This window comes from Mustela lutreola, chromosome 3 (genome assembly GCF_030435805.1).
Source record: "Mustela lutreola isolate mMusLut2 chromosome 3, mMusLut2.pri, whole genome shotgun sequence".
NCBI lineage: Eukaryota > Metazoa > Chordata > Mammalia > Carnivora > Mustelidae > Mustela > Mustela lutreola.
In genome coordinates, this window is record NC_081292.1 from 173,169,638 (window position 1) to 173,197,607 (window position 27,970).

Genomic DNA, 27,970 nt, shown 5'->3' on the forward strand with positions numbered 1-27,970 from the left:
ATCAAAATAGACTGCATCAAGTCTTCCAAACTCCCCTTTCAAGGTCATAAGGGATGAGTCTGACAAGGCTTTTCTCTTCATGAGTATTCATGTATCTGTCCAAGTTTTTTTTTTTTTTTTAAAGCTTTAATCCAGGTCATCCTTTAACTTTAGAAATGTATTATTCTACTAGAGTTGTCCTTACACAGTACTACAGAATGGATGGCTTAAATGTGAATTTCTTTTCTCAAAGTTCTGTAAGATAGAAGTCAAGGTGTTGGTATGTTGGCTTCTTCTGAATCCTTTAACCGTGGCTTGTAAATGGCTATCTTCTCCCTGTGTCTTTACATCTCTTCTGTCTGCACAAGTCTGTGTCCTAATCTCTTCTTATAAGGACACCATACTGGATTAAGGCCCACCCTAATGACTCCCTCCCCCCCCCTTTTTTTTTTAACAAAAAATAGATTGAAAAAAACTAAGGCTGAGAAAAATCAACATTAATGTGGGTATAAAAGCAAGCAGCACTTGAGTTGCCATAACCCAAAAGAACTTGGAAATAAGAATCCAGGAGCTATAAGGAAGGGAAGCATTTCAAGAAAAGGCTGATCAACAGCATGAAATGTCAAGTATGCTGTCTTAAGGTATCCTTTAGTTTTGGCAATCACAGAGTTACTGCGTAACATACCAGGAGTAAGAGGAAGGTAGGAGTTGTCTGAAGGAAGGAAGGAAAGAAAGGGTCATGGAGCAGTGAGTAGTTTGTGAAGGAAAAGATTAAAAGATGAGAGACACAAAGGGACGCAGGGTCAAGGATGTTTTTTTTTTTTTTTTTTTTTTTTAGGTGGAAACTTGAAGGGGAGGAGTACTTCAAGAGCAATTTGTTGCATATTAATCTCTGAATCATTCTGAGTCATTCGTTGTTTTCATTGAAAAATTTTTTCTATTTCTTTTTTTAAATCAGAAATGGAAATGTAGCTATAGCATTTGGAAAAAGCCCAGAGTGACTAAGTAAGGCTGGCCAAAGGTTATTCTCTTCTTGGCCATAATGTACAGATTCCAGGCAATTTATTTAAACTCCCTAAATCCCAATTTCTCATCTAATATAACAATCATACCTCCTTTATAAGCTCACTACAAGGATTAAATGCCTCACCTGTTATAAGCACTCAGTAATGCTTACTATTATTATAATGATTAGGTTTGTTATTAAAAGGTGGCTTTAGAGGGATTGAAAAAATTCTATTTGACTGACTGGATTTTAAGATGCTTCTTTAATTGTTCACTGAGACCTTTAGTAAAAAAACAAACAACAAACTGATTTTAACTAAAGTAATCATATCTATTTCAATGCTAATTCATAGTAAAGTTATTTTTAAAAAAATATTTTATTTATTTATTTGACAGAGATCACAAGTAGGCAGAGAAGCAGACAGAGAGAGAGAGAGGAAGGGAAGCAGGCTCCCTGCTGAGCAGAGAGCCCAATTCGGGGCTTGATCCCAGGAACCTGGGATCATGACCTGAGCCGAAGGCAGAGGCTTAACCCACTGAGCCACCCAGGTGCCCCCATAGTAAAGTTTTATTCTTTTTAAATCCACAGTAAAGATTTATTCTTTTTAAAGATTTTATTTATTTACTTTTGAGAGAGGGAGCACGAGCAGGGGAGAGGGGCTGAGGGAAAAGCAGACTTCCTGCTGAGCAGGGAGCCCGACACAAGACTCAATCTCAGGACCCTGAGAGATCATGAGCTGAGCTGAAGGCAGAGGCCCAACTGACTGAGTCACCCAGGTGCCCCTAGAAATTCTAAATATTAGAAAGATCTTAGAATACCAGCATAGTTACTTACTTAAAAAAAAAAAAATCAAGTTATTTAAACTAAAAAAAAAAAAAAAAAAAAAATCACCCATTTCTCCCAATCCCAACCCCCTGGTTCTGGCAACTACCAATCTGTTCTATATATGAGTTTCATATATACATTCGTGCATGCACGCATGATACATACACATACATATATATGTATATACACATATATTAAATTTCACATGTAATGGAGATCATAAGGTATTTGTCTTTTGTCTTTGTCTGCCTTGTTTCATTTAGCATAATACCCTCTAGGTCCATCTATGTTGTTGCAAAAAGAAAGATTTCATTCTTTTTTATGGCTGAATAATATTTGTGTGTGTGTGTGTGTGTGTACTACACCTCTTTTTTTTTTTTTTTAAAGATTTTATTTATTTATTGACAGAGACAGACACATCTAGAGAGGGAATACAAGCAGGGGGAGTGGGAAAGGAGGAAGCAAGCTTCCCGCTGAGCAGGGAGCTTGGTATGGGGCTTGATCCCAGGGCTCTGGGATCATGACCTGAGCCAAGGCCACACGCTTAACCATTGAGTCACCCAGGAACCCCTGTACTACCACATCTTTGTTCATTCATCTGATGGTGGACACTTAAGTTGTTTTCATATCTTGGCTACTATAAATAATGCTGCAATGAACATGAGGGTGCATAAATCTTTTAAATTAGTATTTTTTCTTTCCTTGGATAAGTACCCTGAAGTCGAATTGCTAGATCATATGGTAGCTTTATTTTTAATTTTTTTAAAAGATTTTATTTATTTATTTGACAGAGAGAGATCACAAGTAGGCAGAGAGGCAGTCAGAGAGAGAAGAGGAAGCAGCCTTTCCTCAGGCAGAGAGCCCGATGCGGGGCTCGATTTCAAGATCCTGGGATCATGACCTGAGCCAAAGGCAGAGGCTTTAACCCACTGAGCCACCCAGGCGCCCTTATTTTTAATTTTTTGAAGAATCTCTATACTGCTTCCCACCAACAGCACATGAAGGGCTTTTTTTTTTTTTTTTTCTTTTCTGCACATCCTCACCAACACTTGTTACATCTTTTTGAAACTAACCATTCAGACAGGTATGAGGTGGTATTTCATTGCTGTTTTGATTTGCATTTCTCTGATGATTAAATGTAGAGCATCTTTCTGTATCTCTTGGCCACTGGTATGTCTTCCTTGGAAAAATGTCTATTTATATCTTTTGTCCATTGAAAAATGGGATTTGTTTTTGTTTTTTGATATTGAGTTGTATGAGTTCTTTATATATTGTGGATATTAGTCCCTTATCAGATATATCATTCGTAAATGTCTTCTCTCGTTCAGTACATTTCTCTTTCATTTTGTTGATGGCTTCTTTTGCTATGCTGAAGCTTTTAAGTTTGATGTGGTCCCACTTGTTTACATTTTTGCTGTTGTTGGTTTAGATTGAAAAAATCATCACCAAGACTACTGTCAAGAAGCTTACTGCCTGTTTTCTTCCAGGATTTTTATGGTTTCATGTTTTAACATTCATCTTTAGGTCATTTTGAGTTTGTATATGGTGTAAGATAGTGGTCCATTTTTATTCTTCTGTGTGTGACTGTCTAATTTTCCTAATATCATTTACTGAAGAAACTGTCCTTTACTCAGTGTATATTCTTGGTTCCTTTGTCTTAAATTAAATGACCATACATATGTGGGTTTATTTCTGGGCTTTCTATTTTGTCCCATTGATCTATGTGTTTATTTTTGTGGCAATAGCACACTAGTTAATTACTAAAGCTTTGCAATACACGTCAAAATCAGGGAGTGTGACACTTCCAGCTTTGTTTTCTCATGATTGGTTTGGCCATTCAGGGTCTTTTATGAATTCATAAAAATTTTAGGACTGTTTGTTCTATTTCTGTGAAAAATGCTTGTACAATTTTGATAGGGATTGCACTGAATCTGTGGCTTGCTTTGGGTAATATCTATATTTTAACAGTATTAATTCTTCCAATCCATGAATATGGAATATCTTTCCATTTATTTGTGTCTTCTTCAAATTCTTTTTTTTAAAAAAGAGTTTATTTATTTGACAGAAAGAGAGCGAGAGACAGTGAGAGAGGGAACATAAGCAGGGGGAGTGGGAGAGGGAGAAGCAGGCTTCCTGCCAAGCAGGGAGCCTGAAGCCCGATGTGGGGCTTGATCCCAGGTACCTGGGATCATGACCTGAACTGAAGGCAGATGCTTAATGATTGAGCCACTCGGGAACCCCTTTAAATTCTTTCACTAATGTAGTTTTCAATATACAGATCTTTCACCTCCTTGGTTAAATTTATTTCTTGGTATTTTAAATCTTTTTGATATAATTATAAATGGAATTATTATTTTTTTTTAAGATTTTATTTATTTGACAGATGGAGATCACAAGTAGGCAGAGAAGGAGGCAGAGAGAGAGGAGGAAGCAGGCTCCCCGATGAGTAGAGAGCCCGATGTGGGACTCGATCCTAGGACTCTGGGATCATGACCTGAGCTGAAGGTAGAGGCTTTAACCCACTGAGCCACCCAGGCGCCCTGGAATTATTTTCTTAAATTCTTTTTCTAATAGTTCATTATCAGTGTACAGAAATGCAACGGGTTTTCGTGTATTGATTTTGTATCCTATAACCTTCCTGAATTTGTTTACTAGTTCTAATCGTTTTCTGATGGAATTTTTAGCTTTCTAGAATATGTCATCTGCAAAGAGTGATAGTTTCACTTGTTCCTTTACAATATGGATAGTTTTATTTCTTTTTCTTGCTTAATTGCTCTGGTTAGGATTTCCAATACTATGTTGAATAAAACTAATGAGTGGGCGTCCTTGTCTTATTCGTGATTTTAGAAGAAAAACTTTCAGTTATCGCCATTGATTATGATGTTAGCTGCAGGCTTGTCATACATACAGTATATGACTTTATTATGCTAGGTATGTTTCTTCTATATTGCCTTGCTGAGAGTTTTTGTCATAAATGAGAGTTAAATTTTGTCAAATTTGTAAAAATAATAATCTTTAGGTACTGAGTATGTTAACCCTCTGCCTACAAAATCTGTAGCCAACATTTTCTCCCAGGCAATTTATTAATTTTAAGTATCATTCATGAAACAAACTTTATTTTTCATTAAAAAAAATATTTTATGCTTAAGTAATCTCTACACCCAACATGGGGCCTCAAATTTACAATTGTAAGATCAAGAGTCACATGCTCGAGTAAGCCAACCTGGCACCCACAAAACTGTACTTCATTTTATTTATATTTATTGATTTTTAAGATTTGTGTGAGAGAGAGAGCTCACAAGCAGGGGGAGCAATAGGCTGAGGGAAAAGCAGTTTCTCCGCTGAGCAAGGAACCCCATGGGACTCAGTCCCAGGACCAGAGCTGAAGGCAGATGCTTAACCAACTGAGCCACCAAGGCATCCCAAAACTTTATTTTAAATGTCCTTGATCTGCCATTCTTTTCTTTTATGGCTCCCAGATTCGAGTTTTGTGAAGACTCTACTTCCAGACTCAAATAATATTCTCCTTTATTTTCTTATGGTACGTTCCTAGTGTATGTTTTGTGCATAACATGTACTTCTTCAATCCATATAAAATATTTTTAATGCACAGTATGAGATAGGGACTTAGTTAATTTTTTTCTTATTTTGTGGCTGTTTGATAGCCAGTTGTTACAATAATTACTCAATGGTTCTTCATTTCCCCACTGATTTCAAATGTTAAGTGGGCATTTATTTATTTATTTTTATTAGAGAGATTGGGGAAGGAAGGGAGAGAGAGAAGGAAGGGAGAGAGAGAAGGAAGGGGAAGATGGAGAGAGAGAGCATGAGAGAGGGGAGGGTCAGAGAAGCAGACTCCTGCTGAGCAGTGAGCCTGACTGACTCGAGGCTGAATCCCAGGACCCTGAGATCATGACCTGAGCTGAAGGTACACACTTAACCACTGAGCCACCCAGATGCCCTGGAGACAGACTATATATATATATATATATATATATATATATATATATATTTTTTTTTTTTTTTTTAAGATTATGTATTTATTTATTTGACAGAGCGATCACAAGTAGGCAGAGAGGCAGGCAGAGAAAGAAGGGGAAGCAGACTCCCCACCGAGCAGAGAGCCTGATGCGGGGCTCAATCCCAGGACCCTGAGATCATGACCTGAGCCGAAGGCAGAGGCTTTAACCCACTGAGCCACCCAGGTGCCCCTGGAGAGAGACAATCTTAAGCAGGTTCTGTGCCCAGTGCAGAGCTGAACACAGGGATAGATCTCACAACCTGAGATCATGACCTGAAAGGAAATCAAGAGTCAGATGCTTAACTGACTGGGCTACCCAGGTGCCCCTTAAGCAGGCATTTTAGATGAGACTCAAAGGAGGGGGAGAATTTGGATGTGGGGATATGACAGGAAGTGATTCTAGTGATTGGGACCAAATTCACACAGATAGCATGAGAAAATAACGGGTGTTCTTTAAGGAATGCTGAGTATGATGGTCCTGGAGCCAGGAAGCACTCAGTTTATAATAACCTCAATAATAATTTAGAGAAAAACAACAACCTTGAACTTTAGAATATAGCTGAAAGACCTTAGGGGGTTCTTTTAAATTTTTTTGAAAAATAAAATTCATTATCTATTTAGAATAGAAACTTTTGACAAACCTGAAATAAAAGGATACACCTTAAACCTGATTTGAAAAAACCTATAGCATATATCACACTCTGGCAAAAAACTGAAAGCTTTCTCCATAAGTCTAGGAACAAGACAAGAATGCCTGGTGTCATCATCTTTCTTCAACATTTTAGAGGAAGTCTTAGCCAATGTCATACAGCAAGGACAAATAAGACATGAGGATTCGAAAGGAAGAAATATATCACTATGCACAGAGGACATGAATTTGTCATAAAATCTGAAAAAATATGAATCACTAAAATTAGTAAGTGACTTGGTAGGATCACCAGATAAAAGGATATTTACTAGAAGCAAAAATCAATTGTTCTTTGGGCATCTGGGTGGCCCAGTTGGTTAAGCAGCTGCCTTTGGCTTGGGTCACGATCCCAGAGTTCTGGAATCGAGTCCTGCATTGGGCTCCCAGCTCCACAGAAAGTCTGTTTCTCCCTCTCACCTTCTCCTTGCTCATGCTCTCTCTCACTGTCTCTCTCTCAAATAAATTAAAAAAAAAAAATCTTTAAAAAAATAGTTTTTATTAGTAGCTACAAATAGAAAATGTAATTTTGAGAAGCAAGATAACTTAAAATAGTCAAACACCTAGAAATCTAGCAAAATATATATAAGATTTCTATATTATAAGAAACCCATAACCAAAATTAAGGAATACCTAAAAAAATTTTTTTAAAAGACGGATATACTATATTTGTGGATTGGAACCTTGATATTGTGGAGATGTCAATTCACCAAAAATTGAGCTATATATTCATTGTAATCCCAATCAAAACACCAACAGGTATTTTTGTAGAAATACAAGCTAAGTGTAAAATAAAAAAAATTTTAAAAAAATAGGATTCGAGAGTACCTATAATGATTTTCATGAAAAGGTGAAATTTAGGGGCGCCTGGGTGGCTCAGTGGGTTGAGCCACTGCCTTCAGCTCAGGTCATGATCCCAGGGTCCTGGGATCGAGTCCCGCATCGGGCTCTCTGCTCAGCGGGGAGCCTGCTTCCTCCTCTCTCTCTGCCTGCCTCTCTGCCTGCTTGTGATTTCTCTGTCAGATAAATAAATAAAATCTTAAAAAAAAAAAGGTGAAATTTAGGGGTGTCTGGGCAGTTCAGTCAGCTAAGCATCTGCCTTCGGCTCAGATCATGATTCCGGGATGGGGGGGTGCAGGTCCTTTCTTGGTGGGGAGCCTGCTTCTTCCCTCTTCCCCTCCCCCTATTCATGCTTTCTCTCTCTAAAAAAAAAAAATCTTAAAAAAAAAAAAAAAGGTGAAATATGGCTGATTTGGCATTGGAAGACGACCATGTAAATATTTAAACTTTTCTTCAGTATTTGCTGCTCTTGTACCAGGCACACTACTGGGTATTTTCCAGTTAGCATTCCCCAGAACCTTAGCTCTGGAGATGCTCAGAGAGAAAAAAGGGTCCCACAGTCACCAGTCTACAGGAAAAGCTCCATGGTACAGTCTCCTCTTGGGAGATTCATGGTGGACAGCAGGATTTTAAAGGCTCTGACAAATGCAGGAGAAGAGAAGAAAATAGATTGTGTTTAACCCAGGATTTTCCAATCTCATTTGATGATTCAAGCTCTCTTTGAGAAACCCTGGCCTGGAGTGCTTTTTATACGTATCTGTTCTTCCCCTATCAGTGAAATAGCCAAGAGTTGATTTTCTCATTGTTCATTTTATGGATGAAGAAATGGAACCTCAGGCAGGTAAAGACTTATATAGGTCACATAGCTACTAACACAGAATCTTCAATGCAAATCTAATTTTTCTTAAAAAAAAAAAAAAATCCATTACTTTTTCCAGGGTGAAACACTACTTTCATACAAAATAGCACTTAGAAATGGAATATACCTTTGTGATCTCTTAGAGTAGTAACCTTACAATGTTGATGAGACAATTGGGGCCCAGACAAATTAAGTGCCTTGCCCCAGGTCAAGAGCTTGCAGACTAGCAGGAGGAACAAAAGAATCCATGACTCAGTGACTCCCAATTCAGTGCTCTACTGCCCCATATAATTAGGAGACAAATATGTGTCAGTGCAGGGTGAGACCAGATGAACTGCCCAGATTGAGGAGGTGACTGAATGAATGATTTACCTGAGAAAAGATGATATTGGAGCTCTGTTAAGCTGTCATGGAATTTTGAAATGAGGGTTTAGGAGCCACTTGACAACTGGGTTATAATATGGTAGAGCACTCTGAATATTGTCATTTTCAAGATTTTAACCCCTTATTTGTATTTTTATTCCTCTCTCCTGGAAAGTGCCACATGTCACTTTGAAAAATTAAAGGGAATTTAAATTTCTGATCAAAAGCAATTTCACAGCTGGAATTGCGTGCATCCTGGAATAGCACAGGTTAGGAATCATTTTTCTGAAGTGTGTCAGATCTGAGGAATAGAAGGATAATGCAGTAGGCAGAAACACCTGGCAGAACCTGTAGGGCAGGGAAGGGTGTTCACTGTGGGTACTGCTAAGAGCGGGAGGGAAAACCAAAACACTCCTGAGGAGGGCCAGGGGAGGGCTGGGCTGAAGCTGAAAGCTCTAAGAGCAAAGAAGGGAAAAGCTTATATTTAACAGCAGAGGGAAAAATGAGGGACTTTCGGAGACAAAGAGCCAGCCCCCAAATGAGGAGAAGTCATCCGTAAATAACAGGGAAGAGGAAAATAAGCGAATGCAAACATTCCACTGAATTCTGGACATTCTGTGCAGAAACATTTTGGTTGTGGATGGTGACCATTGGGCACAAAGGGCGAAACAGATTGCAGAAACATTCAGTCCATTAGTGGGAGACAGTCCCTTAGGGACAAGGAAAGAGTAATCAGAAACAAAAAAGGAATGTGTGTTTTACTCTCCTTTGCTTTCTCTTCTCTATGCCAGTGACTCTTGTGGACCTTATGTGGGGTAGAGTAGAGCATGATTTAGGGGTTCCTGGGTCCCGTGGGGAAATACTATCATGATCTCAATTGGACTGCACCCCATCCGCCTTCTAAAATGTGCAACCTGGTGTCTAGTTAATATAATTTTTTAAAATATATTTTTTAAAAGATTTTATTTATTTGACAGACAGAGATCACAAGTAGGCAGAGAGGCAGGCAGGGAGAGAGGAAGCAGGCTCCCTGCGGAGCAGAGAGCCAGATGAGGGGCTGAATCCCAGGACCCTGGGATCATGACCTGAGCTGAAGGCAGAGGCTTTAACCCACTGAGCCACCCAGGCGCCCTGAGTTAATATAATTTTAATTTACTGAGAAGTTCTGTTCCTTAATGGCTCCTTAGTACTATCTCACCCCCAACAAAGCAACAGAAGACAATCTTGTACTTTCTCAAAAGTAAGTATTACCTACATTAAAAAAGTAAAAAGCAAAAGACCCCATAAAATCAGGAATTTCTAGACATTAAAATCTCGTAAGTAATCATCAATCCATTTGCACTCTCTGAATTTGTTGAATTAGAACCACCCCCACCCCCCAGTCAGTAGTCTCTGGTGACAGTTATTAATGCTGCCCATCATGTGATGGGAGGTGGCTCAGAGGTGATACCGGTGCAACAGATTCAAGTTCAAGTACAGAGCAGGCCAACTTCTCAGAATAAGTGCTATCCGCTCACATTTTCATTTTCAATTTTTATTGCTTTTCTCTGATTATAAAAATAAATGTTCACTGTAGAAAAACTTGGAGCTTTCAAAAATATATAATGCAGGGGCGCCTGGGTGGCTCAGTGGGTAGCCTCTGCCTTTGGCTCAGGTCATGATCCCAGGGTACTGGGATTGAGCCCCACATTGGGCTCTCCGCTCAGCAGGGAGTCTGCTTCCCTTCCTCTTTGCCAGTCTCTTTGCCTACCTGTGATCTCTGTCTGTCAAATAAATAAATACAATCTTAAAAAAAATATATATATATAATGTTATATATATATATATAATGCAGAAAGAGAAAGCAATCCAAAATTCCAACCCTCAGAGTGAAGAGCTTCAACTGTTTTCCTCTGACATTTATTTAAATTTCATTAACATTTATTCAAAACAAAATACAACTCTTGTGGTGGTCCTTTTTTTAAAAAGGGATCATCATGGTAATGTTTAACCCAGAAACTTACTCTTCTTGCTTAAGATCTGTTCTACTAAAGAGATCCATCACATTGTTGTTAAAAGGATGTATAGTATTCGTTGGTATGAATGATTCAGTCTAACGAAATTTCCACTAATGGAAGTATGTTTTTACAATTATTTCACTCTGGTGAACTTCCTGCTCACATATCCTAGTACATAGGTGAAAGCATTTTTGTGTATGAAATCCTAGAAATGGACTTGCAGGGTCAAAGGGCGCATGTATTAACATTTTTATTAGGCTGTGTTTGAATCTTAAAATCTTTAAAATTGCTGTGCAGTTTGAAACAGTTATCGGCCGGATTCTTTGTTGCAAAGCCTAAACATCAGCCACTAAGTCTAATTCCTTTTTCAGAAGTCTTTGGAGAGGACAGTTTCCTGTCACAGGCTGCCATGCGACCTCACATGTTTTCTGTCAGAGCTACAACTCTAAAGCACATCAAAAATATTTGCTATTTTCGAGGAGTGAGCTTTTGGAATTTCTTTTCTTTCTTCCTTCTTTTTCTTTCCAGATGACATTAGCTTTAGGTATCTTTTTGGAGTTTTTAGTAGGCTTAAGTAAAATAGGTAAATTAAGGTAATCTATTACTCATTCTTCCTCCTTTCATTCGCTGGACGGACTATCACATGTTGGTACTCTTGGGACGACTGCCTAACACAGGTGCAAGAGGCCACTATCTGTCAATTCTCATCATACAGTTACTGTTTCTAGTAGTTTTCCATCGTTTGTCACATTAAACTTAAGTCACCAGGGGTGACCATCTTAATTAAGCAATACTTCCACTTCAAGAGAACGAAGAAGACAGAGTTTCAAGAGTAAAAGACTGGTCATTGTACCCTCCCGAGCCTCCTACTCTAAAGTGATTTTTTTCCCCCCTCTGGACTCAGATTTTAAATCATCTGTGCTATCCATTAACTTGGCTATGAACTTCCTTTGTTCTTGAAAAGCCATTTCAGTGTTTATATAAATCAAATCACTAAGTATATCTCTCACCTAGATTACATGCTCCACAAGAGGAGGGATTTTGTTTGGTTTACTGATGTTTTCTCAGCATCCAGAACAGTACCTGGCCATAAAAGGTGCTTAATACAGATTTGTGGAATGAAAGATGAATTCTTTGAAGCCAGAAATCTTGTATTTTGAATCTCCATAGTAAATGCCAACTTGCTGATTAAATTAAGGAAAGGATCTTCATTCAGGAATACAATTTAAGATTTTCTTAGAAGCAGAGTGTGGAGTATCCTTTGCCTAAATAATACTCAAGGTTCTTTCCAGTTCTAACTTACTATGAATCTCGCAGTTTTCAAAGAATTAGAATCCAATATAAGAAAATATATATATACTACTAAAACTAGAGTGAAAATAATTGCATAAATCTTTGATTTAGAAAGCAGTGCAGTGATTTTTCTAAGCCTTTAGATCATTATAAAGATCAAATGTGAGAAACTATATTGACCATAAATTATATTCTGTAAGTGCCTCTCTAGGGAAAAAACAAAAAATAATGGTATCAAGTTGTTAATTGGGAATGCCTCTATAAGCATAAAAATATGTATTTACTGTTACTGTATAAATAAGAAGGCAAAAAAAAATTTATGTATAACATCTATATTCTGGACTATACCAACAGTGGTATGACCCTAATGAGAGATATCTGCCTTCACATCCATGTGAAATGTGCAGTTATTTCAATTTAAAGCCAATAAAAATAAAAGCAGTGAGAAAGAATAAAAAAGAGAATCAGAGGGACAGAAAGATCCATCTAAATTTGGGGCCTGTTTCGAATAATATACAACATTTTTGGAAATAAAGGAAGAAAGAGAGAGGAAACACTTTAGAAAGTCACTTCAGAAAAAGTCCATCTTATAAAACTCATTTTAATTCTAGTGTTTTAGTACTTATTTATGTCAGACCACCTCTTAGTGGATGTTTGGTTTCCTGTGCTGAGCCTTAGAAAAATTGTCTTGTGGTCAGAAAATAGCATATTTTCAAGACAGTTGACTTAAAAGACCGTTTTTTTTGGCTTACTATTTTTTATAACCAATTTTACTTTAAAAAGAGAGTGAATTAATCAGATTTGAGATGAACATGCACTGGTTGAACTGTAGTGGATATATTCTGCCTGCTTAAAAAAGAAAATGAATCAGCTTGAAAATGATTTTATATAGAAGCAATTGACATGAAGAATAGGGCCTCAAATGAAAGTCAGTTTTTGATCTGAGAAAGAGAGAAAGAAAGAAAGAAAAGAGAAGAAAGAAGATGAAAAAAAAAAGAAAAGAAAAAAGAAAAAAGGAGAGAGAGAAAGCTGTAAGAATACTTGGATGGGGGAGGGGCGTTTCATAAAACACAGTGGTTAGAAGAAGGCGTGTGCCTAAGTTAGACTAACAGAGCAAAGTCTGAACATCAACAACAGAAGCATTCTTGGGGAAAACTAATGGCCAGAACACTCTATAGTTAATTTACTAAAATAAAAATCTAAGCAAGTATTCATTCGTTGAGGCTTAGGACATGATAGTACACATGACAGTACACTTGTAATAACGTCTTTCAAGAAAAAGAAATCCTCAAAAAAAATTTTTTTAAGAGACAAATTATGGAAAAAACTGTAAACAGAACATTTTAACTTAGGTGAGGTAGATGGAAATAGAAAACAAAGTATGAATATGGTAAGGTGTTATTGCTTTCAATCATTAATGTTAGAAAGTGAAAAACTGTAGGATCATACATCTTAAGACGAATGGAAAATGGTTCTAAAAATGTACCAAACAAAAAAAGAATTTCAGCGTTTATGAAATTCCAATTAAATGTGTAAAAATCCCCCCGCCAAAATGTTCAATTAAATATCTAAGTTTGACAGGTTATCAAGCTTTTATTATAGATATACTTGCAATATTTATAAATATCAGGTTTAAAAATACATATATTATTTTTAAAAGATGCTTTTGAAGCTATTAAAAAAGCATTCTTTGCCTACTTAAGGGCTCACGGGAAAACTGATGCCATATTCAATAGCTACACCAAAACAAATATATACAAAATTCTAAATTTCATTTTATAGAAATACCATCTGTTAAAGTACAAGGTGCTTTATCTCAGAGACAGGCTTAAGCTCAGCCAGGAATCAGAAAATGTGTTCCGAGGGGAGGCCCAGTTCAACCTGATCATTTCATGAGCACAATAAATCAACCAAAAAGCCCACCTTAAATAGCTAAAGCAGTCATAAAAATAGGCTGATGGTTACTTTACTCCAGCGATAACATAATCCTCAGTCTTATTGTTGTGGAGCAGATGTCATTATGGGTGGGGCTGACGCGCAGAGCAGCTGAAACATTTTTGTACCACCCCCCGCACACTTTCAATGGGATAGAAGGGGCTCCAAAAAGGTAAGGGGAAAGCTCTCAGCGATCAATTCCTACTAGAGATAAAGAAGTTTTGATGTGGTCGTGGTACCGGAAAGACCACAATGAGATTTTAAAAATCCCCCATGATTAGCTCCTACCCTGGAAAAGAGATCTTCCCTTTCTCCCCTCCCCTGCCGGCTCCTCCTTGGGACACTTGGCTGAGTCTTTCTTTCTCTCCTTCCCACGCTGAGGTGAGGTTGCACGCCAGCCAGGGACGCCTGTTTTTCTCTTCGCGCGGAGGGAACTCTGCGGGTAGGAGCCCCGGGTGGCAAGAAGGGAGAGGGCGGCGATGTGGGAAGGCAAAGAAAGCTCGCCAGGGACGAGCCGGGCTGGGGTTGGGAAAAGAGACGCGGGCCACAGAGGAGCCGTCCGAGGAGGCCCAGGTGACGAGGGAAATCTTCCCGGCTCGGAGCTGGGACCGGACGCTTCCGGCGGGCCACAGTCGCTCTCGGCCTAGCGCGGCTCGCTTTCCGCGCTCCACCCGGGCGGCAGGGTGTTAGAGAGGGTAAACCGCGCCTCGCACTTGCCTGGGACCGGGTGACCAATAACTGGTAATAGTCTTTGCTCGGCGCTGGGCCTTGTCCTACAATTTCGAACAGAGTCTCCGGCAGCCACGACGCCATCTTGGGACGCCACCGCCGTCGCTAAGACAACCAGGAAGGGGCGGGGCTTGATTGGGGTCATGGGGCCAAAGCCCTAGTTTAAATCGAACCCCGCTTTTCAACTAGCGGGGGGTTTCTGCCTTGGGGTGGTCGACCTCTCTCCCAAGAGTCAGAGGGAACTCTGGTCCGTGAAATTTCAAACCTCAGGTCCCTGGTGACCCGAAAGGGAATTAGTTCCTGCTACCATGGAGGGGAGGGGGTGACCCCGGCGGAGGGATACCGAGCACAGTCCCACATTCCCCTTCCTGGTCCCTCGAAGGGATCGGGAGGAGATCTCAAGCCGCTGGGAGAGTCGCTCCGGGCGGTGGGGGAGGGAGGGGCGATGTGATGGGCCGCGAGTAAGCAGCGGGGCCTTTCCCGCGGACGAGCTCGTCAGTCTAAGCCGGCGGGGAAAATAGTTCCCGGAGGGTGTTGGAACGGGCGGGGAGGGAGGCGGCGCGGGCGGAGGCGCACGCCGGCCGCGGTGCTGCGGCTCAGCTGATAATTGAAGGGACCCGAGGAGCCGCCGCCGCCGCCGCCGCCGCCGGGGGGGGGTGGGGGGAGCGAGTGGAAGTTACTGCCGCGCCACCGAGTCCGGACCGGAGACTTTGGGGCCCAACTAGGTAATTGGGGCTCAGTTCCGAGCGGCCGGGCCAGGCTTGGGGGAGGGCGTTGTGCTGAGGGGTTGGGGGGGGGTGGCAAGGGGGGTGGGGAGGAGCTGGAACAGAAAGTCCTAGGAAGCCCGGTTGTGTCATCGCCGCGATTCGGCCCCCGCTCGGCCTGCTCCCGGCGGCAGCGGCGGGGCCGCGGAAGGACCGGGCCGGGGGTTGACGGGCGAAGCGCTCGAGGGAGACCGGGGCCGGGCGGGAGCGGAGGGGGGGTTCGCTGGGTCCCCCCCTCTGGCCCCCCGCGATGAGGAGGGCCCTTCACGGAACCGGGGTAAGGCGTGCGGGTCTTGGGGAGCCCTGTGAGTGCCGGGGGGGCCGGAAGTGGGCTTTGGAGCTTGGAGGGCGTCTAGGAAGCGAGAAAGTGGGGGGCCGGAAGTGCAGGTGGGGGGTGTGAAGACGGCAAGGGTTCCCCGGAAATGGGACGGGGGGCCCGGAAACCGGGAGAGGGGAGGCTCCAGGGCCGGGGACGGCCCGGAAATGGAAACTAGGGAGCAGCTCGAGTGACAACAGTTGTGGGAAGCGAGGGTCAGAGGAAGGAGAGGCCGGAGTGACTTTAGACCGCAGTAAGGGGTTTCCTGCCAAGGGGGGAGGGTTGTGGGCGGGCGAGGCCGGAGACAGGGGTCTGTGCTGGGCAGTTTCTTTAGCCGTGGGAAGTTGAGATTGAGTGAGGATGACGACGAGACGGGCGTGCAGGGGGGCTGGAAAAGAGGCCGAGAAACTTGACTGAGGAGCAGAGCATGCTTCTGAATAGATCAGAGTGGAAATCGGGGGTGGGGGTCCAGGACTTGGGAGGGAGGTGGACCAGTTGTCACTCCAATCGTATTAGCATTCAAAGCGAGTCAGGCGATTAATTTATTTATATGTGGATTACATAAAACCTATTATATCGTTTGTCCATTCAGTTCACCCTCTCTTCATCCTCCTCCATGGTGAGTGGGTTTCTAGTTCAGAAACAAGTTAAGGGGAGTTCAAATAACGAAGGCTGGAAAAATCCCAAATCCTGTCCTTCGTGGCGCTTCCTTCCTTAGAGTAACAGGAATCCTTAATTTGCTACAGGGAAAAGAATTAATAAAGATTTAAAAACACATGCAAATCGGGAGGAAATAACTTAACACATTTGAACTGCTGGGGGGACCTTGTGTGGTAAGAAGGAACGGAAGGGGTTGCTCCTGAACCCTTAAGACACGTTCGTCTTTGATAACGCCGTTGTACTTTGGGGACGTTTAGCTTAAGCGTCGTGTCTGGCGGTGGGTAGAGTTTAATTCTTTCGTTAGTTAATTGAAGGAGGGACTGTGTCATTGAGTAAACGTTCGTGTGTGAGGGGTTCAGGGGTATGTTTCTTAGTGCAGTGAATGTGTTCTGAGTGGACGTCTAACTGCTCCCCTGCTGTCTTCCTTTCCTAGTCGGCCTTTCCCGGATCTTGCCTGGGCTGCCAGATCACCCGATCCCCGGGCTTTACTCCGTTTTGTAGGCCCTTTAGTGCTGTATTCAACTTTTATTCCTCTCCAGTCTCTCTGTAGATATTTCTGGCATTTCATTTTTTAAAGACCCAGAAAGTTGAGGCTGAGGATCTCCTCTCTAAAAGCAAAACAAAACAAAAAATACAGGGTAGAAAGTTGAAAGAGCTATTGAGTGGGGCAAAAAACCGACGCTTGGAACAAAGGTCCTAGTTGTTGGGGAAAAAGGCAAGAGGCCTATATGTGAGGCCTGTGTGTGGTGTGTTTGTGTGTCGCATTTACTCGGGGGTGGAGGAGGTTGGGGGGGCGGTTAAGGTTGAGGAATGGCATCATCAGGTTAGAGAGTCAGTTGCATGCAGATAGTTTTATTAAGGTTTATTTTCATTATGCAAAGAGATCAATATTAAGTGTGAATTTTGAAGTAAATTTTGAAGTAAATTTCTTTTGAAACAGCCCTGCTCCATTTTCAGGGCCAGAACCATCAATGAATTAGTGTGGCTTTTAAACATCATTGTGAGATTGTTTGGGGAGTTTTTATTTCATTTATTTTACACTTAAGAGAGCATATTAATATGGTTGGAGTTTGTGGGTTTTGTCTACATCTGCTTTTCTGTGAATGTGCCAGTATCCATAAGGATTTAAGAATTGCCATATAATTAATGTAGAATACAAATAACGTTATCATCATTTCTATTGGATTCCCAGTTTTTAGAGAGTTGAGGGGTTTGTAAGTCTGCTAGCTCACGGTTATGTTTAGTTTGTGTCAGTGAACAGGCTTTTGTTTCAGTTTTTCATTTCCTTTCTAAAAGTTTTAGAATTTGGCAGTTAGAGTTCCAGAAGCTGCTAAGCTAAAATAATTTTTTTTAAAAATTAAGGGGATGCTAAACCAGTATAAAATCAGTGTTTTCACTGAGCAAAGTAAATTTGAATATTTACCTTTCCATTCTAACTTTTAAGATTACTGTATTTATGTTATCTAGATAAGATTTTATGATTCTATTTAAGCCCCTCATTCCAGCCAAGAGACAAACAATGGCTTGGGAATTCACACACTGCCAGTTAGTAGCTGTGTGACCTTGAGCTATTCACTTAACCTATCTGGTCTCCAGTTTTTTTTTTTTTTTTTTTAAAGTATTTGTTTTTTGATTTTCATTAGAGAGCTCCAGCATGAACAGGGGGGAGGATCAGAAGGAGAAGTAGATTGCCCTGCAGAGCAGGGAGCCCTTATGCAGGGTTCCGTCCTAGGACCTCAGGATCAAGACCTGAAACTTAACCGAAGGCCAACTGAGCCACCCAGGTGCCCCTGGTCTCCAGTTATTTTATTTGTGAAATAGGGATGGGTAACCACTGTTTTACCTCACTGGGTGATTTTTGAGACCCAGTGGATATAATGGTTGTGAAAAACTACGAGCTGCTAAATAAGTATAATACATTATTAGTTTTAGAAAATTATGTTAGCTGTTTTGAGGTCACTGAAAACACAGAGCTTCTCAGCAGTGGTAGTGATGGGGGGGTGACCTTGATGTGAGGTAGGTTGCAGATATGAAGTTACAGCAACTTATATTTTGAAACTATTAAATCGGTAGTGGAACTTGGGCCAAATTTCTTGTTTATTATTATTTTTTGCATCAGCATGGTAGATATTTTTTCACTATACCTCCTACTAATAAATACGTTAATCATATTTAGAGATTTTCTTTACATTTTATTGTTGATGACATGTACCTGTTCTGGTCTGTGGCTCTTAAGAAATTGACTTTCCACCATTAAGAGAAAATATTGCCGGGCGCCTGGGTGGCTCAGTGGGTTAAGCCGCTGCCTTCGGCTCAGGTCATGATCTCAGGGTCCTGGGATCGAGTCCCGCATCGGGCTCTCTGCTCAGCAGGGAGCCTGCTTCCTCCTCTCTCTGCCTGCCTCTCTGCTTACTTGTAATTTCTCTCTGTCAAATAAATAAATAAAATCTTTAAAAAAAAAAAAAAAAAAAAAAAAAAAAAAGAGAAAATATTGCCAAATCTTGATCTGATTTCTTTACAGGATTTAGGGGAATTAAAAAAAAATTATTATTTTTTTCTCTTTTAAGTGGGTGGGTGAGGATCTTTCTGAGCAAATAGGATACCACCAGTTGCCCCTTTATTTTTCCATTTGCTGAGGTACTTCAGCAGACTCAAGTTGAAAAAGCAACCTGTTTGTTGCTTTTTCTCTTCACTCACATTCTTTCTACTGCCAGTAACATGCACTTTTCCTTTATTTAAACCATTTCTGTTCACTTCAACTGGCCCCTTCATATCACTTCCTCAAAAATTTATACCCCATGACCTTTACTTTTTATTTCTTGGTTATCTAAATAAGCTCCATTTTGGGATTAGAGTGCTAAATTTGTTGACATATGTTGCTTTTGTTTCCTCGACTGGATTATAGGCTTCTTGAAGTCAAGGATTATTTTGTATCATTACTGTGTTTTGCATGAAGGTGCACACGTATGCCTAATTGAAAATAATACCCATTTTTCCTTCCCACTCCAAACCAGTAATGTTAGCCTAGTCTTGCTGACTATGCAACCAGTCTTCCCACTTGGAAAGTTTCTTAGCCTCAACAGATTTCCTTAGGATGCTATTTGGTTTTGTGATCACAGCCTCTTGTATTTCTGACTGCTGTGACATCGAGTGCCTGGAAAGGGTAGAAGAGTAAGAAAGAAGTTGATATTATACAATAAATAGAATCGATAGATTGTTATATAATCCTGCTTGTAGTTCCTAACATGTAATGTTAGCCTTACATTTGTCTCTTTTCTTGTAGTGCCTTTGTATAGTTCATACTGATTTCTTGAAGTCCTAAACCTCTAGCAGTTCTCTGTAATCGCTACCTGGTCTGCTGCATGATTCGAACACACAGTAGGTGCTCATTGTTACAGTAAATAGATAAATATACTGATGCTGAACCAGTCTCTTGATTTTAAAGTAAAATTTAACTTGGCCAGTGTCCTGGATTTTTTAACAATACAGTTCTTTAACTCTAATACCCTAATTTACTGATTTTAGGTAATGGGCAAGAAAAGTTGTTTCCTAGACTGAGATAAGTCTCTTAAGAGTACTCTGAGGCCTTTCAGATTTTGGTTGTGATTGTTACAGTTTCATTAAACTGGGTAGGCCAGAAGAAAAAGGAACTTGTCCATTATTCAGACCTACCTGTTTCATCTTGAGCACGCAGAAGCTTTTGGTAAACTTCTGCAGCTCTACTTGGAGTGGGAGAAAAAAAATCTGCTTGCCACTCTTCTCTGTCCTTTCATTAGAGAACAGCATTCATTGTTCATGCAAACACCTGATTTGAAGGTTGAAGACTTGGGTAGTTGTCTTGACTGCCTTTTCTGTCTTTGTGACCTTGGGCGAATAGTTGAACCTTTGTGAGTTTTAAGTGCCTAATCCGAAGTGTGGTTTTTGCCATCTAACCTAGGTTTGTCATTTGTATGCTAGACACTGTATTTAGGAGATTAGGCTAGGTAGATTGGAACACAGGGCCCTTCCCCACTGGTTCATTGCAGCATTGACCGTTGCCTCATTTGTTAAAATCCTTCTACCTAGAATATACTTCTGTTATATGTAGACGTGAAAGGCTTTGAGGATAGATAGTGTTCCTTAATTGATGTTCCTTAATTGAAGTCTGTCTTCCCCCTTTTTTAAGTCCCTCTAGCAGTGTCTGGCCTGCATTAAGGAATCTGAATGTTTATTAAAGGAACAAGTTTTGTGAGAATAAAATACTGCTGTAAGTGAAAATAATTTGTAACAGTTTAACGTCTTACTTATTTTGACAAACTTTTTGAATCATAGTTGATGCTAAAAATTTTGGGTTTTCTTTTTAATCTATTGGATATATTTTAGGACTACGAGTTACTTTGTCATGTATAAAAAAATGAGGACAAGCCTTTTCATAGTCTTTACTCATCCTTTATTTACGTATAATAGTTGATCATTTAAATTCTACACTGAGGCCCTAAATATATTTTGATACGATGGGATGCACATATTTGTTAAGTATGCAGTTGAGTTTTATACAGCATTTTTGTTTAGTTTCTTTGTTTCTTTTTTAGAAAGGATATATTTATTTCTGTAAATAAAATGTTATTACTCATATGTGGATTTTGAAGATTATTTATTAGCTGAAGCGTCTATCAGCAAGTCTTCAAGACTTAGTTACAGAATTTCAATGTGTATTTTAATCAACTTGTTGGCTGTCATAACCAATGAGTTCTACCCTGACTTCAAAACTCCTACTCGGGTTGCCTGGGTGGCTCAGTGAGTTAAAGCCTCTGCCTTCGGCTCAGGTCATGATCCCAGGGTCCTGGGATCGAGCCCCGCATTGGGCTCTCTGCTCCGGGGAGAGCCTGCTTCCTCCTCTCTCTCTGCCTGCCTCTCTGCCTACTTCAGATCTCTCTCTGTCAAATAAATAAAATCTTTAAAAAAAAAAACAAACTCCTACTCATTCCACCCGTGGGCAGCATTCTTGAATAAATAGATGTACCTTGTGCTGAATCTTCTTGAGGTCAAATTAACTCAGTTTGAAGTCCTTATAGTGGTGATGCCCTGGAAACCCAAAATGAGTTTTTACAGATAACTGCCAGTCTGAAATTCACTCAATGTTGAGTTGTAATTTAAGCTGCTTTGTGTCCTTAGAGAGCAGGTTCATGGAGATCATATGGAGGGCCTCTCTCCCCCCACCCCCACCCCCTTTTTTTTAGTTTTTCTGAATACCTAGTGCTTGTAGTTGCCTTGTAAATAGTAAATACATGAACGTGCTGTAATGTCTGTTGTGTCCCAGTATGTTGTAATCTTGTCTGTTTTTGCACCCTTGGCTGCGTGCATTCCCATTGAGCTGCTTGGTCCTCTCTGAACACACTCCAGGAACTTCAGCTTCCTTGCTTGGACTTTGATGAGTTGGCCTGGATCGACAGCCTTCTGCATATTGCGTCTCTTGTAGCTACAGATACACACTTCACTTTTTTCCAGAACCTCCTGTAAGAGTTTTACTCCTCACTTCTTCCATGACATCTTAGTAGTTTTAGTTAACTGCTTTCACCATCTGTCTTACATAATTACTCACTTACTTCTTCTTAACTAGATCTTTGGCTTCTTGGTGATAAAGCTCTCATTTCTTCCATCGCCATGGTGGCTGGCACAAGCTCCTGACCGGCATTGTACATGGCGGTGACAGTTTATTTTGGTGACACATTGAGGAACTATATTGTGAAATAATAGTAGCACCATTTGCCATAGTTTCTGTCAGCTTGCTTATTTTCATTTCTTAGGGTTTGGTAGCTGAGTATAGGATGCTAGAATATAAATTTTTCAGAATTAGGCTCATGAACATCCCCTTTGAGGGATTGTTAAGGCGCTACACTATTTTACTAACTTTTTACCTTAGGTTTAGCATTTGGGAATTATGTTTACTACCAGGTAAAAACATATTTATCATTACATATTTATCTAGTAGTTACTGTGTCCTAGGTCTCTGCTGGAAAGAATACAGAAGAAGGTTCTTGTCCTGAGTTCCATGGTTTCATTTAGTTGAAAATCACTTGTTGAACTTACTTGATAACTACATATGGTATGGTGTTTAGCATAGAGAAGTATCCTGTAGCTATGGTAAAGCAGGTTTTCTACATATAGAAAAGAAGATAGAAGAATCTCAATTAAGAAACTGATAAATTAGGGCACAAGGTTTGGCTTTACTGAATAAACTGTTGGAAGTGCCTTCATTGTACAAGTATTTCCTCAGCAACTAATGCATGTGCATTTCTGGTTTCATACCCTCTTGAAAAATGCTGAGGAGAAATAGATTCATAAAATGAGATTTCTTGAGTTGAAGAGATGTGGTACTTTACTGTAGATGAGTTCAAACTATAACCGTATAACACAACATTGAACACTGCATATTGTTAAGTATAAAGTTGAGTTTTACAGTGGGTCCTCAGAAGCTTAGAGAGAGGTTCCTAGGTTGAAGTTGACTAGGTTGAGGAAGACTTCATGGAGAGACTTTAAGTCTCTGGACTTGAACTGGCCTCATTTGTTTGGGTAGAGAGAAGGATGGGGAGCTTAAAAAGGTGTAATTGAGGTGAGGGTCTAATGGTCCCATAAACTGACCCTTTGGAGTATAGGGTCCACATCTGTGAAATAGGAAATCAGTCTGAGATGATTGAGGTTTTCAAATGGATGAAATTAAGAAATTACTTTTAACAAATAGACATGCTGAGTTAGTGTTGATCCATGAATAAGTCGTGACAGCATGAAAAAAGTGGACAGAAGTAATTTGATTTGTAAATGATCTACAAAGAAAAAGTGCTTTCAGATCTTATATAGATATTATCTTTTATGAAATGGCTTCCGTTTCTAGGACTGTATAAGGGGTTACTGTGGTAAGTTTTGGGGTGAAAGAAGCAATAGAGGTAAAATATCTTGTTAAGTTTCCGTACTTAGTAGTTGGAATACTTCTGTTAAATAAGCAGGAGCTGTCTAAATGACTCCCATTGCTCCTCTGTTCAGTCATAGTGTTCTTCCCCTTTAGTGGAAGCTGGCAGTCATTTTGTCTTAACACACTCATCTGTTGTTTATTCAGGTGTTTTTGTTTTTGTTTTTTTAAATTCAGAGTACTGTTGGAAAATTAGTATATAATTTTTTGTGAGTTCCTCAGTAATATCAGCCCTCTTTATAAGGGAAACTTCTGCTAAGCACATAGTACAGTAAAATAACAAAACGTTTTAAGAATAGTAAATTGTGGCTTAAGTATTACATAATTTTTAAAAAAAGATTTTATTTATTATTTGTGAGAAACCATGAGTGAGAGCACCAGTGGGGTGGGGGTCAAAGAGGCTCCCCGAGGGGTTCAGTCCCAGGACCCTGGGATTGTGACCTGAGCAAAAGGCGGACACTTAACCCCACTGAGCCACCCAGGCACCCCTGCCTACTTAAAAAAAAATTGAGTTATTAATTTTGAGAGAGCTCATGAGTGCAGAATCTCCGGAAGATTCTGGATCCCCAAGAGTGGGGAGTGCCACTCCCCACAAGTGGGGCTTGGTTCCACAACCCCAAGATCATGATCAGAGCTGAAGTCGGTTGCTTAACCAACTGAGCCATCCAGGCGTTCCAATATTTATATATACTTTTAAAAAGTGCAGGTTAATATTCCCTGTTTTTTGTTATTGTTGGTTGGTTGTTTCCCGAGCGGGGGCGGGGGCAGGGGCAGGCAGAGGGAGAGGGGGAATGAGAATTTCAAGCAGAACATGGAGCCTGATATGTGGGGATCATGACCTGACCCAAAATCAAGAGTTGGACACTTAACCAACTGAGTCACCCAGGTGCCCCAATATTGCCCATTTAATCAAGTTAAATATCTTAGTAAAATATTTGCCTAGTACTCTGGCTGATGTCATGGTAGATTGTTTGTTATCCCTGTTACTTTTATAAAAGTACACAAAACAGGATTTCAAAATTAGGAAATGAGGTTAGCTGGTGGCTGAAGGGTAACTAAAGATGCAGAGAATAATGCTTTATTTAGGTGTCTGGTAGCAGTAATATTTAGTTTTCTTACAGCAGCTTTTCTAGAGTATTCTTGTAGACTTTGCTGATTGCAATTTGAATTCATTTTATCCTTAAGTAGAAACAGAGATGTTAGCAGTTAGTGCAAGATTGATGGTTTAGAGGAAGGCTTAACAGGTGACTTAACACCTGTTAAAGCTGTATAGCACAAAATTTGTGAGGGTTCGTGGACTTTGGAATAAAAACGTTTGTGAAGGCTGTGTATTTTACTACTACAAGAGATGAGTGTCCTTTATTTTATTTTATTTTATTTTATTTTATTTTATTTTATTTTATTTTATTTTATTTTTTTAAAGATTTTATTTATTTGACAGAGAGAGAGGGAGAGAAGCAGGCTCCCTGCTAAGTGGAGAGCCTGATGTGGGACTCCGTTCCAGGACCCTGTGATCATGACCTGAGTTGAAGGCAAATGCTTAACCAACTGAGCTACCCAGGCACCCCGACAAGACTGTCTTTTATTCAAGGCATTGGTACAGCTTCCTAATTTTTCCTTTATTAAACCATGTTTCCTTGTCTTGTGTCCACCTAGGGAGAGCGGCCTAGTCTCAGTAGGGAATTAGATTTAAAGACTACCCCGCTCTGTCCCAGACCCACAAGCATTTCTGCCTCTCTCCCAGCAGATGGCAACAATTAGGCTGATTTTTGAGATTTCAGTACTTCTTAGCTTTGTGATCAGACTAGTTTCCTAATTATTTCTCAACTGTTAATTTATACATCTTGACCTCTAAATACTTTTCTTAGGAAACTAGACTGTTAATTGCAGAGTTCATTCTTTTTTTATTTTACTCTTCACCCTCTCTTTTGAAAAGTTTGCCCTTCCAGTTGCTGCTGTGAGGTAAGACTTGGGGAATTTCAGCCTTTGGTGTGGCACTGTAAGATAATCTGCTTCTGCCTCTTTGAACCATCTAGTATTACTTTTCAGCTGCCTGTATATTAGGCCAGGCCATTTATTCTCCAGGTACCTTCTCATTATACTAACTATTCCGAAGGGAGTTACCGAAGAGATAGTTAACTATCATTTGGGATCATCGTTGTGGCACTGGTTTTAAGTGATATGCAATTTATAAGTTGTTGAATTAGCTAAGGAATCAGAAAACTTAATGTTTGCTGGAGTAGCAGCATTTTCTTTTCTGTCGGCTGGACCTTCAGCTTACACATTTACTTCCATTCAGCCTGTGTTAGTTCGTTCTTGTTACTAAAAAAGAAAAATAAAATTCATAATGCACAATTAACTTTTCAGAGTTTACTATATTTAGAGTTACTTAGAACTATTTATAAGATGCCTGCTGAGTTTATTAAAATTTTTAATATGACAGTAAAGGATTTGGGAAGTTTTCATATTAAGAGTTTTAAAGTTAGGAATGGCTTAATCTGTGGTTCTCTTAAGGAACATATAGTCGGAGACTTAGTAAAACAATGGTTCTAAAAAACCATTCTGGAATTATGTCTTGTTTTATGGTCTGGTATTAGAGTCACAGTCCACTGGAAGGAATTAGGCTGGTTTCAGCAGCTGCTGCATTTTTGTTTTAGAGGTGTTGCTTGAAATGCATTAGCAATACTCAGACCTAGAAAAATGCTCCTGTAAGATGTCTGTGCGCTCAGTTTAAGTAGTCTGAAGTGAGCAGTGGATGTAGAATTTGTATATAAATAATAAGCAAATGTTATGTATTATTATAGATCTTTTTGAATACTTAAAAAGTCCTAAATCAAGATTTGGGATAAGGAAGATTTGTAAGATGTCCTTGGCCTTGAGTTTATAGTCTCATTAGGGAAGGAGATAAAGTTGGAAACAAAAGTAACCATAAAAACTCTTAAACTGAGTTTAAGACATTATTCAGATGTCTTATCAGGTGACTAGGAACAGAGTTGTTAGGAACAGAGAATTACTCAGTTATTTCTCAATATAGTTGTCTTCATCCATGTATACTTGATCACATTTAATTCCATATGAATCCTTGTTATCTTTCTGATGTGGCTGTCACTGTGAATATGTGATTTAATCTAACAGTGCTGTAGACCAGGCTAGTGGTGTGGGAGATGAATGGGTTAAGAATAATAAGAAAAGGTTCTTTGAATAATGGCAACAGCAGCCAACCTGTATTGAATCCTTCCCTTGGCTCACTGGTACACAGGTTAGTCTCCACGGGAGGAGAGGTGAGAAATGGAGAGGTAGGTGGGCTGGGGATGGATAGGTAAGTTAGTAAATAGAAGAGAGTGGGCATTCTATACAGGAAGGTGTAATGAGGGTAGATAAGAGTCTGCTTCAGAAGAGGGTAGAATTTTTCAGTGTTCAAGGAGAGTTAATTGTACTGAGTAAATAAATTCTAGATGCTGTGTTTATTTTCTGTATTTACTTGAGTTTTTTGCCCAAAACTTCCCATAGGGAGAACATACCATATTCTTGCTTTGCTTTGAGTATCTCTGGGTTGTTCATAACCCCAAAGGATATGGGCTTGAAGCCACAAACTCTGATTTAAACAAGATCTTCCCTATGTGATCTTGGGTAAGTCGTTTAAACCTCTGAGGCTTAGTTTTCTTTCGTATAAAATGGGTTGTCATGCGGATCTTGTGTAAATAGTATATACTTGAATGGTAGCTGCTGTTTTTATTTATAAATTTATTTATAAATTTAAAAATGTCTGTTTGGATGGTTTAGAGGAAGGCTTATACACGGTCTTCCAGAACTGGGCTCAGTAAACTTTTATAAGGTGCCAAATAGCAAATATTTTTGGCTTTGTGGGTCCTGTAGTCTCTGTTGTAATTACTCAGCTGTTGTGCAGCAAAAGCAGCCATAGCCTTTGTTTTAATAAAACTTTATTTACAAAAAGGAGTGGGGGTCCAGATTTGGCCTGTGTGCCGTAGTTTGCCAACCCCTGCCCCAGAGTATTACTTGCTGCCTTTACTTGGTTCGCAGGATTTAGAAATGACATCCTTATGTCTTAAAAGATAGCATCATAATGTGTAAGTGATACAGGAATTTGGTATAAGTGACTAAGAGCAGACTGGGATATAACTTAAACCCTGGTTCTGATACAATTAAATTTGTGACCTTGGGTCAGTCACTTTATTTTGGCTTCGTTTTTGCATCTGTATAACGGGAATGATAGTAATACCTATTTTAGGTTTGTTGTGAGGATTAAAACGGTCACTATGTAAAACTTTGAAACAATGGCTGTTAAAGGGTAAGTGCTCCATGGGTAATTTCGGTTAATAATCATTCTTTTTGAGAGAAGGCATTTCCTTTGTTGATAGTCTATCTAAAAAGACAGGTTTGAGAAGGTGGATTCTGTGAGAGGTAGACTTTAAGGAGAAGGGTTGAAGGAGGTCATTTGACTGTACGGGTGGACTCATCAGCAGGATGAATTTGGGTTCCGGTTTCCTGGTTGTTTGATCTTGGGCAAGTTACTAAGGCGTAAAGTATAGAAAAATTGTACTTTATGGGGCGCCTGGGTAGCTCAGTGGGTTAAAGCCTCTGCCTTCAGCTCAGGTCATGATCCCAGGGTCCAGGGATCCAGCCCCGCATCGGGCTCTCTGCTCTGCAGGGAGCCTGCTTTCTCCTCTCTCTCTGCCTGCTTGTGATCTCTGTCAAATAAATTAATAAAATCTTTTTTAAAAAATTGTACTT

The 27,970-nt window shown here is 39.9% G+C and overlaps 2 protein-coding genes across 16 annotated transcripts in view; one reads left to right on the forward strand and one right to left on the reverse strand.

Moving 5' to 3' along the window:
* FBXO36 (F-box protein 36) overlaps positions 1 to 14,870 on the reverse strand; it is a 96,251-nt gene extending 81,381 nt beyond the window's left edge. The window contains exon 1 of the mRNA XM_059167802.1: positions 14,521 to 14,870. Coding sequence (XP_059023785.1) covers positions 14,521 to 14,616 — 96 coding nt within the window. The 5' untranslated portion in view covers positions 14,617 to 14,870. The remainder of the gene's footprint in view (positions 1 to 14,520) is intronic.
* An 84-nt stretch (positions 14,871 to 14,954) lies between these two features.
* Positions 14,955 to 27,970, forward strand: part of TRIP12 (thyroid hormone receptor interactor 12) — a 144,197-nt gene continuing 131,181 nt past the window's right edge. For 4 of the 15 annotated variants that reach the window (XM_059167785.1, XM_059167790.1, XM_059167793.1 and 1 more), the window contains exon 1: positions 14,956 to 15,257. The gene's annotated coding sequence lies outside the window, so the exon portion shown is untranslated. Of the gene's footprint in view, positions 15,258 to 15,403; positions 15,574 to 15,752; positions 15,866 to 27,970 lie in introns of those variants that run through there. The other 11 variants (XM_059167791.1, XM_059167788.1, XM_059167792.1 and 8 more) reach the window with 6 other exon arrangements.